The sequence below is a fragment of the Candoia aspera genome, chromosome 2 (assembly GCF_035149785.1).
Source record: "Candoia aspera isolate rCanAsp1 chromosome 2, rCanAsp1.hap2, whole genome shotgun sequence".
In the NCBI taxonomy this organism is placed as follows: Eukaryota; Metazoa; Chordata; class Lepidosauria; order Squamata; family Boidae; genus Candoia; species Candoia aspera.
Window position 1 is genome coordinate 71,646,925 of NC_086154.1, and position 17,404 is coordinate 71,664,328.

General features: G+C 38.8%; 1 protein-coding gene across 1 annotated transcript in view; it reads left to right on the top strand.

Moving 5' to 3' along the window:
- The first annotated feature begins 4,664 nt into the window (after positions 1-4,664).
- FAT2 (FAT atypical cadherin 2) overlaps positions 4,665-17,404 on the top strand; it is a 59,843-nt gene continuing 47,103 nt past the window's right edge. Inside the window, exons 1-3 of the mRNA XM_063292175.1 lie at positions 4,665-7,926; positions 8,465-8,779; positions 17,167-17,228. Coding sequence (XP_063148245.1) covers positions 4,665-7,926; positions 8,465-8,779; positions 17,167-17,228 — 3,639 coding nt within the window. The remainder of the gene's footprint in view (positions 7,927-8,464; positions 8,780-17,166; positions 17,229-17,404) is intronic.

Here is a 17,404-nt window from a genome sequence, read left to right on the forward strand (position 1 = left end):
ACTGCTTCTACATTTTCTCCCTCTATTTGCCAGTTATCAATCAAGCTGGTTGCCATAATCTTGGTTTTTTTGAGGTGTAGCTGCAAGCCAGCTTTTGCACTTTCTTCTTTCACCTTCATCATAAGGCTCCTCAGTTCCTCTTCGCTTTCAGCCATCAAAGTGGTATCATCTGCATATCTGAGATTGTTAATGTTTCCTCCAGTGATTTTAACTCCAGCCTTGGATTCCTCAAGCCCACCATGTCGCATGATGTGTTCTGCATACAAGTTGAATAGGTAGGGTGAGAGTATACAGCCCTCCCGTACTCCTTTCCCAATCTTAAACCAGTCCGTTGTTCCATGGTCTGTTCTTACTGTTGCTACTTGGTTGTTATACAGATTCTTCAGGAGGCATACAAGATGACTTGGTATCCCCATACCGCTAAGAACTTGCCACAATTTGTTATGGTCCACACAGTCAAAGGCTTTAGAATAGTCAATAAAACAGAAATAGATGTTTTTCTGAAACTCCCTGGCTTTTTCCATTATCCAGAGGATATTGGCAATTTGGTCGCTAGTTCCTCTGCCTTTTCTAAACTCAGCTTGTACATCTGGCAATTCTCACTCCATGAATTGCTGAAGTCTACCTTGCAGGATCTTGAGCATTACCTTACTGGCATGTGAAATAAGTGCCACTGTTCGATAGTTTGAACATTCTTTAGTGTTCCCCTTTTTTGGTATGGGGATATAAGTTGATTTTTTCCAATCTGATGGCCATTCTTGTGTTTTCCAAATTTGCTGGCATATAGCATGCATTACCTTGACAGCATCATCTTGCAAGATTTTGAACGGTTCAGCTGGGATGTCGTCATCTCCTGCTGCCTTGTTATTAGCAATGCTTCTTAAGGCCCATTCAACCTCACTCTTCAGGATGTCTGGCTCTAGCTCACTGACCACACCGTCAAAGCTATCCCCGATATTGTTATCCTTCCTATACAGGTCTTCTGTATATTCTTGCCACCTTTTCTTGATCTCTTCTTCTTCTGTTAGATCCTTGCCATCTTTGTTTTTGATCATGCCCATTTTTGCCTGGAATTTACCTCCGATGTTCCTAATTTTCTGGAAGAGGTCTCTTGTCCTCCCTATTCTATTGTCTTCTTCCACTTCTGCGCATTGCTTGTTTAAAAATAATTCCTTATCTCTTCTGGCTAACCTCTGGAATTTTGCATTTAATTGGGCATATCTCCCCTATCACTGTTGCCTTTTGCTTTCCTTCTTTCTTGGGCTACTTCTAGTGTCTCAGCAGACAGCCATTTTGCCTTCTTGGTTTTCTCTTTCTTTGGGATGTATTTTGATGCCACCTCCTGAACAATGTTGCGAACTTCTGTCCAGAGTTCTTCCGGGACCCTATCTACTAAGTCCAATCCCTTAAATCTATTCTTCACCTCCACTGCATATTCCTTAGGAATATTAGTGAGCTCACATCTAGCTGATCTGTGGGTCTTCCCTAATCTCTTTAGTCTGATCCTAAATTGTGCAATAAGAAGTTCGTGATCTGAACTACAGTCAGCTCCAGGTCTTGTTTTTACCGACTGTACAGATGACCGCCACCTTTGGCTGCAAAGGATGTAGTCAATCTGATTTCGGTGTTGTCCATCTGGTGAAGTCCATGTATAAAGCCGTCTCTTAGGTTGTTGGAAGAGAGTGTTCGTTATGCAGAGTGCGTTGTCTTGGCAAAATTCTATCAGCCTATGTCCTGCTTCATTTTGTTCTCCCAGGCCATGCTTACCTGTAATTCCAGGTGTCATTTGACTGCCCACCTTAGCATTCCAGTCTCCTGTGATGAAAATAATATCTCTTTTAGGCCTGTTGTCCAGTAGGTGCTGCAGATCCTCATAGAACTGCTCTACTTCAGCTTCTTCAGCATCTGTGGTTGGGGCGTATATTTGGATCACTGTGATGTTAGATGGCTTGCCCTGAATTCGAATTGAGATCATTCTGTCATTTTTTGGATTGTATCCAAGCACTGCTTTAGCCACTTGACTATTAATTAGGAAGGCTACTCCATTTCTTCTGTGGTCCTCTTGTCCACAGTAGTAGATCTGGTGGTCATTTGATGTGAAGTGGCCCATTCCAGTCCATTTCAGTTCACTGATGCCCCAAATGTCTATCTTTAATCTTGACATCTCACCAATAACCACATCCAGTTTGCCCTGGCTCATAGATCTTACATTCCAGGTTCCAATGGTGTGTTGATCCTTAGAACATCAGATTCACCGTTCACCACCAGCACCATCGGCCACTAGCCGTCCTTTTGGCTTTGAGCTAGCTGCGTCATCACGTCTGGGGCTAGTTGAACTCATCCTCTGTTCCTCCCCAATAGCATTTTGACCATCTTCCGACCTGGGGGTCTCATCTTCTGATGGTATACCGACATATCTCTGGTTGTACTGATGCATTTAGTTTTCACGGCAAGAATACTGGGGTGGGTTGCCATTACCTTCCCCAGGGATCACATTTAGTCTGACCTCTCTGTCAGGACCCTCCCGTCTTGGGTGGCCCTTCACGGTTTAGCTCATGGCATCATTGAGGTGCTCAAGCTCCAGCATCACGACAAGGTAACGATCCTTTGCTGAAGAGAATAAATATAAGCACCTATAATTAAGCTAAACTGTATGAATATTCTCTATTTATTTCAGAATGCAAATGAAAAAGCATTCACTTATTTTAATGCAAAAATATTTTCAGGATTATTATCACCTTCTGTTTCATGGTATTAACATATAATTATATCAGTAATGTTCTGTGAAGCTATAAGGGACTAGTCATAAAACCATTAAAACGGGACTAATGTATCAGAGGAATACATTCTGAAGTGTAACCTGATTTCATGATAAATCTTTAATTCTATTTGTGTACACATAATCCTTCATCTTGGCTAACCCTCCTTAACCATATTTGCTATGAATTCTTAAACCACAATTAAAGATTGACTGCTGATTAGAAAATGAACCCATAGTTTCAAAATGGAATGCCAAATCATGGTTTGCCATCACCATAAGTCACCAGACCACAGTATAAGCAGTTTGTCTCTGATCTTTTTCATCCTTCATCAGCCCTGATCCTTTCCCCTCTTTCCCTTATTCATCTTTTCCATTCTATTCCATTCTGCTGCTTCTTGTAAACTTCTTTCTTTCCACTGGTTCCTTTCCTGAGTGTTTTAACATTCTGAGAATAAGAGAGGAAGGAGAAGAATGGAAATATATGTTAAAAAATGGGTTGCATGTTCAGGTTGATATAAGGTAGGTTCTGAATCTGAAAAACTTGACAAATGTTGAGTTAGAATATAGTTTCAATATTTATATTTAAAATCTTAAAACAATAGCTAGGATATTAATTCAGTGGTTTCACTGTATGTTTAGGAACTCAAGATAATGAATCATTATAGCCTTGTTCATGTTACAGTTGGGATTTCACCCCTGGATTTCATGTATTCAACTGAAGCATGAAAGAACCTTTTCTATATGCAGCAGCTTCTGATTACATGGAAAAATCAGTGCACACATGTAAAAGTGGCTAACCTTTTTATTGACTGAACAGGGGACAGAATGGGGCTAACACTGTTTATAACAGGGGTCTCAGACACATGGCCCAGGGGACACATGAGGTCTGCTGAGCAATTTTGTGCAGCCCAGGTGCTACTGTCTCAGTTTTTCTCTGTCTTTTGACTCTGCAGGCCTGTGTCCACCATTAGTGTGCCAAAAGTTCCTCAACATTTCCTCAATAGAGTGTTAAGTGGCATCTGACCTGAGGGGTCCATCATCTGGCACTATATCATCAATAATACTGTCTATCCATGTAGTTTTCTTGGTAAAGTATAGGAATGGTTTATCATAGCCTTCTTCCACACAGTATAAAAGGATGCTTTTGCTATTGTCACTAAAGTGGCATCTGCCTCCAGCGTCCTCCTGTATCACTGCTGTCCAATAGAAGTGCCTGCTTGCTTTAGCTGGGCAGCTGGGATGACCTTTACACTTTGGATGACCATATTGAGATTACATACTCTTCACTAACACTCCTGGTGCACTTCTATCATCCCTCCCAGGAACACCCACCCTCTCACTGTGATGAGCCAAGACTTGGTGTGTGTGTGTGATTAAATTAATTTATTAATAAAAATGTTAATACTTAATATTTTTGCATGCATATGAATGCGGCCATCAATTAGTACATTTTATGTAAAGTGACCCCTGTATTCATTTGTGTTTGAGACCCCAGGTTTATAAGGACCTTCATGCTAGACAAAAAACAACAATCCTAAACCTCTTTTGACAATATCCAACTGTAAACAATGAGATTTCATGTTTTCTACATATTGATTATAAACAAAGGCAGTAAATTGTGAGTTATACGGAAGTATTTAATTTGTTATTGCATTATATATATTTGTGGGTGCTTGTGGGATTTTTTGTCTCATGAGCCAGAATTTTAAGAATTAGTACTTTACATAGGGTAGGTGGGTAAGCAGATAAGGAGTTCCGTTTGCTCCCCTGTAGGAAGCAAAATGTATTTGGGCTAGAATTGTAAACATGTAGCTTAGGTGTCTTATTGCTTTTTTATATCATGTTATGTCTAAAGCCATTCAATCTCTTAATTGTTTTCATTTTCCTCTATTTAGGATCTGCAATGGAACTGAATACAAGGAAGCTTATTGTGAACTTCGCACTTTGCTTAGCATCCTTACTGGTTTGTGAGGGGAGTTCAGAGAAAGGCAATGGATCCCTCTTACACTTTACCTATTCTCTTTATAACACTACAATCTATGAAAACTCAGCACCCAAAACTTACATGGAGAGCTATGTCAAAATGGGTATATACATCACAGACCTAGCATGGGATATCAAATATAGAATAGCTTCTGGGGACACTAGTGGACTCTTTAAAGCTGAAGAACATGTTGTTGGAGATTTCTGTTTTCTGAGAATTAGAACCAGAAGCGGTAACACTGACCGGTTGAACAGGGAGTTCAAAGACAAGTACATTTTAACAATCCAAGCTACAGAGAAAACATATGCCTATGAGACTTGGGCCAAAGTGCTGGTCCAAATTCTTGACAGAAATGATTTAAAGCCTCTCTTCTCACCCCCTTCTTATAAAGTGACAGTTCAAGAAGACACACCTCCAAAAACCGTAATTGGTTTGGTCAGTGCCACAGATGCTGATATTGGCCAGAATGCAGAATTCTATTATACACTTAATACAAGGTCACAGTTGTTTACTATTCATCCCACCAGTGGAATAATAATGACTGCAGTGAGACTGAATGCTACCCACAGAGGGAAGCACCAGTTAAAGGCCCTAGCTGTGGACAGAATGAGGAAGATCTCTGAAGGAAATGGTTTTGGAAACATGGCCAGTCTTACCATCCAGGTGGAACTGTCTGCCAGGAAACCCCCTGTTATTGCTTCAGTGAAGCCAATTGATTCTGCTGAAGATCTCCTCTATGCTACTTTAAGTGTAAAAACTGATGGATCAGGAGCTGAGGTAGATTCTGTTGACATTGTAGATGGAGACCCAAGAGGGCATTTCAGAGCCATAAGATCGTACATGGGAAGTAATGAGTTCATGATAGTGTCAGACAAAGAGATCAATTGGAGCCACAATCCACTTGGTTTCAATCTCAGCTTGCAGGCTAAAGACAAGAGCAAGCCACCTCTTCTTTCCCAGACTGTATTTGTTCAAATACCACCTTCAAAATATAACTCTGCCAAATTTGAAAAAGATATTTATCAAGTCCAGCTCAATGAGTTTGCACCTCCTGGAAGTCATGTTGCTATGGTTCAAATTACTCCAGTTCTCCGAAATGTAAAGTACATGCTGAAACTAAGTTCTGATAGCATTAGCTTTAAAATCAACCCACAAACTGGTCTGATAACTACAGAAAAACAAATAGATTTCCATGAACAGTCTCATTTTGAATTTGAAGTTACAGCGAGTTATAGACATCTTTCTACCACTGTTATTGTTGACATTGTTGATTGCAACAATCATGCTCCTAGCTTCCCCCAATCTTCATACCTCAGTAACTTTGATGAAAATCTGCCTCCTGGCTCAAGTGTCTTCTCAGTAAAGGCTATAGATAGTGACAGTGGGGAGAATGGCTTCATTACATACAACATAGCCAATCAGAGAGCTGTTCCATTTGTCATTGATCCATTTTCAGGTGTCATATCTACTTCCAAATTAATGGATTATGAGTTAATGCAGAGGTGGTATCACTTGCGTGTCTGGGCATCAGATTCAGGATCTCCTTTTCGCCATCAGACTGAAGTTTATGTTTCCCTCATTCTGAATAACCTAAATGATAATGCACCAGTATTTGAGAAGATTAACTGCAATAGAAGCATTCCATGGGATTTACCTGTTGGGCATTCTGTGTTCACAGTGTCAGCCATTGATAGAGATGAACTAAATCCCATAAAATATGAAATCAAGTCTGGCAATGAAAAACAGTTTTTTGAAATGAATCCTGTGTCTGGTGTTATTTCCCTTAGAGTACATTTCAGAGATCTCCACTACCAGTCACTACTACCAGTCTCCTATGTTCTCAAAATCAGTGCAACTGATGGAAATAATTCTGCATCTCCAGCATATATAAATATCACTGTGGTCAACCAAGAAAGCCCGCTCTCTTTTCAATGCGAGGAAACTGGAGTGCTCAAGGAACTGGCTAATGCTATTATCTACTTTGCTGGCTCCCCATCTCCAGACCACCAGGATGATGATTCCTCCTTGAATACATATCTTATAAATTATCATACCCCACAATTTGATGACACCTTTCCGAGGTCTATTGATATAATGGAGACAACCCCAGTTAGCTCTACCATTACTCAATTGATAGCAATAGACAGTGATCCTGGCTTTAATGGAAAGATGGTCTATGTCATCTCTTCGGGAAATGAGGAGAGCTGTTTTGATATTGATACAGAAACAGGTCTGCTGGTGGTATTCTCTCCTTTAGACCATGAAAGAACAAGTTTCTATGTGCTTAACATCACAGTGTATGACCTTGGAACTCCTCAGAAGTCAACATGGAAGTTACTAGTTGTGAATGTTCTGGATGCAAATGATAATGCACCTACATTTGTGCAAAGCCCATACTTAATAACTATACCAGAGGACATAGATGTTGGTACAACAGTTGCTGTATTGACAGCTAATGATGCCGATACAGATGACAATGGGAGAGTGAAATACTCCTTTCTAGCACACAGTGATAAATTTGCTATCAAGAGTGTCACCGGAGAAGTAGTAGTGACTGCTAGCCTTGATAGAGAATTGGGGCCTCGGTACATATTAAAGGTTGAGGCCAGAGACCAGCCACAAAACGGTCATCAACTCTTTGCAATTGCTGATCTAGTTATTTCTTTGGAAGATGTAAATGACAATTCTCCCTACTGTTTCCCAGCCTTGAACAAGATGAATGTTCCTGAGGACCTGCCCCTTGGGACCACTCTACTGTTCCTGGAAGCCTTTGATCCAGATATCACTTCTGAGGGAGAGCTGAAATACAGTCTGATCAATGACAATGAAAATACGTTTCATCTGAATGAGTTTACAGGGGCTTTAACATTGGAAAAAGAATTAGATTATGAAAAACTAGATTTTTATAATCTCTCTGTGAAGATCAGTGATGCTGGGAAGCCTTATTCTCTCTCTTCCCTCTGCTACGTTGAGATAAATGTTTTGGACATCAATGAAAATTTGCACCCTCCTTCCTTTGATTCTTTTGTGTATGAAGGATCAGTGAAAGAAAACAGCCAAGAAGGGACACCTGTGATGAGAGTAGTAGCTCAAGATGATGATAGAGGGAAAGATGGACAAATCCAGTATTTCGTCAGAGGGGGATCTGGCATGGCTCTCTTCAGCATTGAAAATGACACAGGTAATAATGGGGCATTACAGCAGGAGAATAGAAGGGGAGTGGTTAAATTATAACTTATTATTTGATCTAAGATTTTGATTTGTCAGTATTTCCCCTGGTATTCACTGTCATAAGCCCTCTAGTATAGAATAAATATTGTCTCTCTGCAACAAACAACGTAGCATAAGACATACATTACTTGAATGCATGCTTCTATGTAATGTACTAACTGGAGTTAGTGAAAGGCTGATTATACAAATTTCACAAAAGAACACATTGGATTTTCATATGGACCTGAGTTTATAGGACATGTTCTGCTTTGTTTGTTTGTTTGTTTAACAATAAAATTGGATCAGTTATACGGTTTACATTAGATCAGTTAGGATAGATTTATGACTTGCAGAAACTGAAAATTATAAAGCAGAACAGGACATTAGATTATGTTGTCTTTCAAGAGTTCCAGAAGAAAAACTCCACTTTAATTTTTCAAGGGAGAATACTGTATATAATATTTTTTTTCCCTGCCAGTGGAAACCATATAATATTCTGTTTCTCTCAGGTGTTATTTTTACCGTTGGGCCACTTGACAGAGAATTGTGCTCTCATTATTGGCTGACAGTGCTTGCTGTTGATCAAGGATCAGTCCCCCTGTCATCTGTGGTTGAAATTTACATTGAAATCAGTGACATAAATGATAATCCGCCTCAGTTGTCCAGGCCCGTCTTCTATTCCTCTGTCATGGAGAATTCACCAGCCAATACTTCCATCCTTCAAGTTGAAGCTATGGATCCAGATACTGATTCAGAGGGAAAGCTGACCTTCCACATTATAAATGGAAACCATCAAGGATTTTTTGCCATTAATTCATTCACTGGTAAGGTGCTAAATCAGTTTTTTAAAACATGCCTAGTGTATAAGCTGTGTGCTTTAGTCTTTGTTGCTCACCATTTTCACGTTCAAGTTTATTTTCATATTGCTTGGGAAGAACAGGGCCACAACTAGTGGGGGGCAACTGGGGCATGTGCCCCGGGCACCGCGCTGGGGGGGTGCCAAAATGAGTGCTGGGGGAGGCCAAAATAAGTGCTGGGGGGGCGCCAAAATGGGCGCAGAATCCATGTTTGCCCCAGGTGACACAGACCCTAGTTGCAGCCCTGGGGAAGAATTTATACTATTTTTAGTTTAAATTTCTCAGATCATTGCAGAGGGAAAATGGATGAACAAGAAAACAAAATTGTTAGTGCTTACTACCACTTCTATTAAGATGAGGAGGTTGTTATATGATATAATTGTAGAAAACTGAGAAACGATGCTTAATCTTGGTTAAATTTCTGTTACTAATATGCTGATCTGTGTGTAGCATATTAATCTGAAGATAAATGTTAAGATAGCATTTCTCTAACTCGGCACTAGTCAGAGGGTAGTTGGAAGGGTAATTCCTACAGTTCATTTTTTCCCCTTATGGATGTTTTCATTTTATGATGATTTTATGAAATTGCTTTGAGCAAATCATCTTGTAGTTTGATCCTTAAACATTTACTTGCTGAGTTGATCACATAACAGTTCTGCACACATTTATTTTGCTTCAGCTGTTGTCAGTTGAAATGTCAATTCTTGATGATTCATAGAGGATGGATAAATAATTTAATATGTGGAATTTGGTCTGCAATAACCTGTTCATGTATCTAAACTACTACTTGATGCTTTAGATATCTTGTGATGAACATACGTGTGGGAACCAGCCTGCTACTTTCTCAAAGCACTGTTCCTACTCAGTTGTTATGCACCCCAAATCAAAATTTAATCAAATCTAAGAAAAGTCTAGACTGAGTTAAATGTTCAGGTACTTAAGTGGTATAGTCAGTGGTATGCTGGCTCTACCAGCTTCATTGCTGCCACTGCATCATGCAGCTAGCCATGGAACAGCTGATTGGCATGCTAGGCATAGTGGCTCAGCTCTGCTCTCAACTGGCTTGCAAAATTCCAGAAAATTTATTGATTGGCTGGTGCAAGCCAGCTCCAGCATGCCATTGGGTATAGTCTTCTCAGGTGACTTTACCACTTCAAATAAAACCTGGGCAGTGACAAAATCTAGGGAAAACCATGTCCAACATTATCAGTGATTACCTAACTGGGAAATTATGGAAGTTAAAGTCCAAAATAACTGGAGCACACCATACAAGCAATTCCAATTTTTTTAAGCTAGCATATTTAATTAACCAATCCCAAAATATGGTCAGAAAACAATTCTAGCGGAACTGGAACTTTTTCCAGTACAGCTCAATAATGGAAGTTATTTTCAGTTGTTACTGAGGGTCTTCCACTATATTTACAAATGTCTCCAGGTAAAATGTATCCTTCTTGAAACAAGAACATCTTATTTCAAGAAGGGGAAAATGCCACAGTTTACTTGAAATTTCAAACTAAGTTGAAATGGTCTTTTAGAAACTTGAGCTCCAGGCAACATTATTAATGCTATTAAATTCCATTTGCTTTTCAGTTTCTACAAACATGGGCTAGGTTTATAATTTTCTTGTTTTTGTCAGTACTAGCAAAGGAAGTATCAACTTAACTATTCTTTACTTTTTCCAACCATTATTTTTATATCAGCTCTAGCTTAAATTGCAGATTCCTCCAGATAGTTAAAATCTTAGTGGTGTTTAAAATAAACTGCCTCTCAAAATGTATCTCTTGTATTGGGCCAGACTCTGAATCTGTAATTCTATGAATATTTCAAACAATTTTGTTGTTTAATTGCAGTCCCTCTGCCTTAGGAGCCTCCTAACACTACTTTTTTCTACTAATGGTGATTAGACCATGCCAGCAATTCAGATTTGGAAGCATGTTTTAATTTACCTTTTTTTCCCTCAAGATTGCTTGATCCACAGTCTGAGTGTATGCATGCAGCCAACTATGAACATGAGAAACAATCTCTTCTTGTACACTGGAGAAAATCTGGCCATTAAACCCATTACTGTAATTTGTAGGACTTCATAGACTTTGAATAGAGAAGATCGCTCCCTCTCAATCATGATGAGATTATAATCAGTGCAAATTGCTTTGAAAGGAAAAACATTAGGAAAATCCACTTCATCTTTATTCGTAATATGGATGTGGTGGGGTGGTGGAATCCTAGATTTTTACTCCTTTTTTCTTCAACTCTAAACTTCTCAAGCTGGGTAGGGAAGAAGGGCTTTGTCCTGAACTCTGCCTTTGCCAGAAGAAATTGAGTGAAATTGAATTCTTTTGGTGCCTAACAGGAACAGGGCTGTTCTTGTTCAAGCATGCCTTGGTTTTCTTTGCCCTTTACTGACAAGAAGCAGAAGGCAGGTATTCATTTACTACATTTATGTATTTTTAGACCTAGAGAATATCAGTTTTACTGTGCAGCTAATATTCTCTACATTAAAAAATTATCAATAAAAAGGTTAAAAACTCTAACAACTTTACAAGCATTTACATTTGATCCAGGAAGTAAAATCAATTAAATCTAGTGAAGTGAATAAATCCTATCAGACACAAATCTTCCTGATAATAGTTTTCAGTGGTGGTATCCCATACTCTACAGCTAATATTACCAGCTCATTTGTAATCCCATTTGGTTGTTATAGTCATTTTGGGAATTTAGCAGTGAGCCACCCCAGCTATTGCTTAACAGTGGTGATAAGCTAAATAGGACAGGCTCAGGGCACCTAAGTGGTGTCAATTCAAGACAATTTTCTGTTTGGGCTTTTCAACTAATAGCTCTAGTAGACACCAGCTTTTAATCATCTTTAGCTTGTAGTTATATAGATACTCAAATTTATTTATTTATTTATGTGGGGGTTTTTTAGGGCATAAATTAAAATGCCAGCATTTGCCCTTTTGATACCATGTTTTCATTGAGATCCCAATATATGCACAATCTGTACACCAAAAAGGGCATATAAATTGTGCAATTGTGGCCTGTATTAATCTGTGCATGGATCTTTATGTACAAATTTGCCACACCCAATATGGAGACAGGTGGTAGATGGAGCAGAAACGTACCATCCTTACTTCTGCACTGGGTAGATGAGTAAACATCCTATATCATTTTTACCATGACATTTTCATGGAAACTTCTCTCTCATCAGAATATATTATTTAGATGTTCTGTGATTACACAGAGTAGGGGAGGAGGGGAAAAAGTGTTCTCAATCACTTGGAGAAATACTTTCATTCATATATGTGGCATTTTTTATGGGGCTTATAGTAAACTCATGAACATTAGCAATGCATGATTGAGCTCTGGGTTCATGTCTCAAGAGCAGTCAGTGCAATATCTGAATGTGACTTTATTTATTTATTTATTCGATTTCTATAGCCGCCCATCTCAAAAAGTGACTCTGGGCGGCTTACAACAATAAAAACCATAAAACGATAAAACACTTACAATTAAAACAATTACAATAAAAAAAAGATACATGGCTGCCAAGTAAACAATGTAAGATGTCAATACAACCAAGAAACAGGACCATTACCACACTCGGGGCCCCAGGCCTGGGCACATAACCAGGTCTTCACGGCCTTATGGAAGGCCAACAGGGTTGGGGACATCCTGATCTCTGAGGGGAGAATATTCCAGAGGGCAGGGGCTGCGGCTGAAAAGGCACGCCTTCTAGTCCCCGCCAACTGACATTCTTTGGTTGACAGGATCCGTAGCATGTCCAATCTACCAGATTGGATTGGACGGGTAGAAACAACTGGGAGAAGGCAGTGGGAATCTGTAACCACTCATATTTCCTGACCAGTGAAATAGTGTAATATTTGTCATATTTATTTCAAGTTTTTAAGTAGACATTTAGAAGCTGTGAAATATAATTAAGAAGATTAAAAATAGGATTTCTGCCTTAAGTATATCTCTTTGGGGGGGGGGGGAATAGGCTCTGCTCTCTTTAGCAGTTTGCATCCCTAGTATCCATCTTTCTGTCTAGCTGGCTAGCTATCTGCACGTCTTTCATTTTGACAGGAAACTCAACAGCAACAAATGAGAAATTATATTCATTCCAGGTAGCTTTATTCTAGGACACTTTTTCCTGCATCTTCTGAGATTTGCTACTGGATTCCATGCAAATGCATTTCATTTTTGCATGCCTTGGCAGGAACAGAAACACCACAGCTCTGTTTTGGAATTAGTGTAATTAACAATTAACCACAATTGCGCTAAGATCTCATTATGGGGTGTTTAACTGACCTTGTAAGGAAATCGGTGGATGTGTGTGTGTGTGTGAGGCATGCTGGAATCACAAGGCAGCCAAACCAGATTGCTACCTATTGAGGCAAAGAAAAGAAGGCTTTAAAACTTTTCCCCAAATTATTGTTCTATTGATTTTCTCCTGAGAATATTCCTCTGTTGTTGTTGTTGTTAGTTGCCGTCGAGTCATTTACGACTCATGGCGACCCTATGTATAACAGAACGAAATGCTGTTCAGTCTTGCGCCATATGCCTGACTGTTCCAATGTTTGCATCCATTGTTGCGGTAATTGTATCAATCCATCGTGTTGAAGGTCTTCCTCTTTTCCACTGGGCCTCAACTTTACCAAACAATTTTTTACTAGCCAGTGCTGAAACTGAAAGTAAGCCTGTGTGGGGTTTTTTTTAGAAAAAGTGGTCTGGGAGGTATGAATAAAAAATGCTTATTCTATAAACATGTGTTTGTTTTTAGTATACCGTAAGATGCTTGATTGTTACAGCTGCATCCAACTAATATAGCTATCCCCAGTAGAAATATTTTAAAAATATTTCGTGACCATGAAGTCACGAAGAGTCAGAAGCGACCGAACGAATAAACAACAAATTTTTATATATGCCCACAACAACAAAAATGACATTGATTCATAGTTTCTGACATACATTTTAACCTCTTCATTTGTAATTAAATCTATATTTTCACACCCTGAATATATTCATTAGCTCCATTCCACAAGATCAGATCACTTTCATTAAGGTATTATATCGTTCCCCGTCATTCATTAATTGTTCTTTATCATTTACTCCTCTAATATTCCATTTGGCAATCTTGTATATGCCACCCCCAAAACAGCCAATAGATGTTAACCTCACTGCTCATCATGGCTTTGGTCAATCAAGATTTTCACATAAGGCAAGGCCATCAGCCTTAGTCATATCCATGCCATGGGTAACAGTCCTAGCTAACAGTAATGACATGATATTGACCAGTTTGGCACATTTGGGCTAGAATGCCAGAAACCCAACCAAAACCCAGTTTACCCCAAGCATGCTCATGCTGTTCTGTGCAAGCTTCCATCAGTGCTCTAGAGCAAGCCAATATAACTGTTGTCTGCATTCCACCAAACCAGAGGTCCATGCAGTGTACTAATATACACTGTAGTATGCAGCAAATTTTGGGAAATGTTGCCATTTTCATGCATCAGTTGTCGTTTTAAGTGCTTAATTGCATGTGTCAAGACAATCGTATAATAGACTTCCCCAATTCCAATCTACATTACTTAAGGAATTCTTTGCTTGTAGCAGATAAACTACAGTTGTGACTTTTGCATCTGGATCCTTTGGTTGTGCTGGCTTGTAGTACTGGGAGACGTAATCTGGACAAGTGTGCTGGCAGACTATATTTCTAGTAAATACAGAGAGCACGATATTTTGAAAAGCTGCTATAATTTAATGTTTCAAGTAATTAAACCATCTTTATTTTTTGCTGATTTATTTACCCTCTATGCAGCTTACAATAAACCTCTGAAACAGGGGAAAGAAAGTAGAGAACCGCTGTGACAATGATAAAAGAATTTAGATAATAAATAAAACATTGTTGACTGTTTTAAGCAACTACAACCAAAGTGGGCAGACCTGACAGAGACACACTCATGTCATACAATATTTTCTTTGGTCTTGTACTGTATGTGTATGTAGCAGACCTGGTTCTGCCATCAGCTTACCTACATGCATTGGAAAAAAAGTACATTACTTGAGATGGAAGCGCTTGTTTTTGTGCTGAAGTCCTTCTACCTGTGTACATTTGTACAACACACTGAGACCATCAGAGCATCCTCTGTTGGGTCTTTCTTCCACAAGAGTCATGGCACAGTATTTAGAATCTTGTTTAGCATAGGACTTTGGATTGTAGTGTAGAGCTCACATGTTTAAGAGTTTTACCCGGAGCCTTCTTCATTGCCGTGGATAGATATATATGCAAATATTCCTTTATAGTTTTGTTGTTGCCTTTGGGATCTTCTGTTCATGCTTAGATGTAGGATGAAAAAAAAAAATACAGAGCACACTAGTCCATGAAATTCAGCTTGTCCTAACACATTGGGTTCTTTTGTCTTAGAACTAGTTTATAATGGGAGCCAAAGCTGAATATATATAATGAACAAAGTAATGAACAAGTAGTGCCTGCAGACTGCAGCCCTGTTCCAACTACTTACATCACAATCCCTGGAGCAGTACTGTATGTGCTTTTTCCCATGGAATGTTCTGTCAATAACAGGTCTACGTCCCTGATGTGATTCAAGTAATCCACTGGCCACTTTTTATAGCCACTCAGGCCCCTGGCAGTGATTCTGCTTTTGCAATGCCACATGCTCACTAACAATAGGGTTATGGAGCTTTGTTAGGCTGTCATACATGACAGGTGAACTCTGTTTTTTCTTGGTGGAGAGAGAAAGAGAGAGAGAAATTGATGGATTATTCTTTGCATACCCCTCTTCAATTAGCAATTACTTGACAACCATTTGCAAGAATCACTATTGTAACAGGTATGCATGTTAACAAAGTAACAGTTTGCTCAATCACTTTTAAAGACTGTTTTCCTCATATGAGGTAATGAAAAGAGGGAAGTAGCTTATAGAAAGGGATCGATATTGCAGTAGAAGGAGGAAATGTTTGAACCCTTTTTTGCTTGCTCTTTTCTGATTTAGTTTTTTTTCATATGGACTATAAATGGATGTTTTCCTTCATCTGAATCTTGTAGTAGGAAAGAGGGAAATGGTCAATAGGCTTCTACTGTACCTCTCCTACTGATCAGTAACCAATAAGAATCTGAACTTTCTCTCTGATATCCTTGAATCTTCTCTACTATTTACTACTTTATCCCAAGTCAAGAGTTATTCAAAACACTGCAGTGGTGGGTTTTTCCATCTAGTGTAATTTCAGTTGCAAAAGCTGTATAACAGTCATGACATTTTCCAGACCTTCTTTTGGCTGAAGATAAGATAAACCAGAAACCATACATATAACAGAAAAGATTTAAATCTATGTTTTGGTCTTCAAAATGCAACATAAGCAAAACTTCTCTTTTTTTTCAGTAAAAAAATCTCTGGAATTATCTTTGAATGCATGTTACTGCTGGCATTTATTCTACTCTTATTGACATTCTTTTTATACCACGTAAATGCAAGTGTGATAAGGACAAGCTGCAGTTTTAAAGCTGTAAGTGGGTGATAGTGGGTAATAGTATCACCTTTCAGGAAAACTTTTGCTCATTATTGGATTTTACAAACTACAAATAATGGGACAACTAAATAAACAAGGGCTGTAGTCAAGATAGTTGCTAGGTATGTATCCCACTTATTTAATAAGGAAGTGACTGTTTGCAGCATTGCTGGTTGCTATAATTCCTGTGAGATATAAGAATAAGCCATAACAAATGTTCCTAAAATTCACAGCTTTAGGGACATAGACTGTTGAGTATATTCAAAAACAAGGCTTTCAACTTTCATTTTCAGTAGGGAAAAAAGTCCCAAAAGACCTTTGCATGGAATATATCCGTATTTCAATCCCTGGCCTCTTTAGAGTGATTGGAATTTTTTTTTAAAAAAAAGTCTAGTATTTTGGGGAGCTACAGGTAATTAATATGAAAAACACAGAGCTAGATGTACCAATATTTATGGGTTTCTGTGTCTGCACAATCCTGAAATCTGTTCTCTCCGCAACAACCTAATCCAATCTACTTACTTTGACACTTGACACTTAAAACGATTTCTCTGATGATGGAGGCTTAACCATCTGGACATCATGATACAATGAGATTGCTGTTGAACATTTGGAAAGGGGATGAATTAAATCACTTTAGTTAATTAGGACATGCGGAAAGCTTCCATGGTTAGGAGGCAGGAAGTATTTTTACCTATAAACTTCTTTTGCTTACAGCATTCACTTGCCGCAGGGTAGCCTCATTTTGAGGATTGGCTGACATTAGTATCACAGGTGAGCATCACGTGGACTACAATGCTTAGATCTGACAATGCTCTTTTCTCTCCTAATAGGTCTGATTTACACCTCTTCTCAGCAGCTAGATCGTGAATACAAGGCTGAACATATCTTAGAGGTGAGTAATGATAAAGTAACTAGTTTTATTTACTTCAAAGAACATTTCCTTGCAAGTTAGAGCATAGATAGAGGAGAAGGAGGAAGACTCATTCCATCATTTCCAAATCATTTAGGAAGATAATTGCTTGTTCTGCATTTTTGTGTTTTTGCACCCAGTGCCAGCTTCAGAAATAC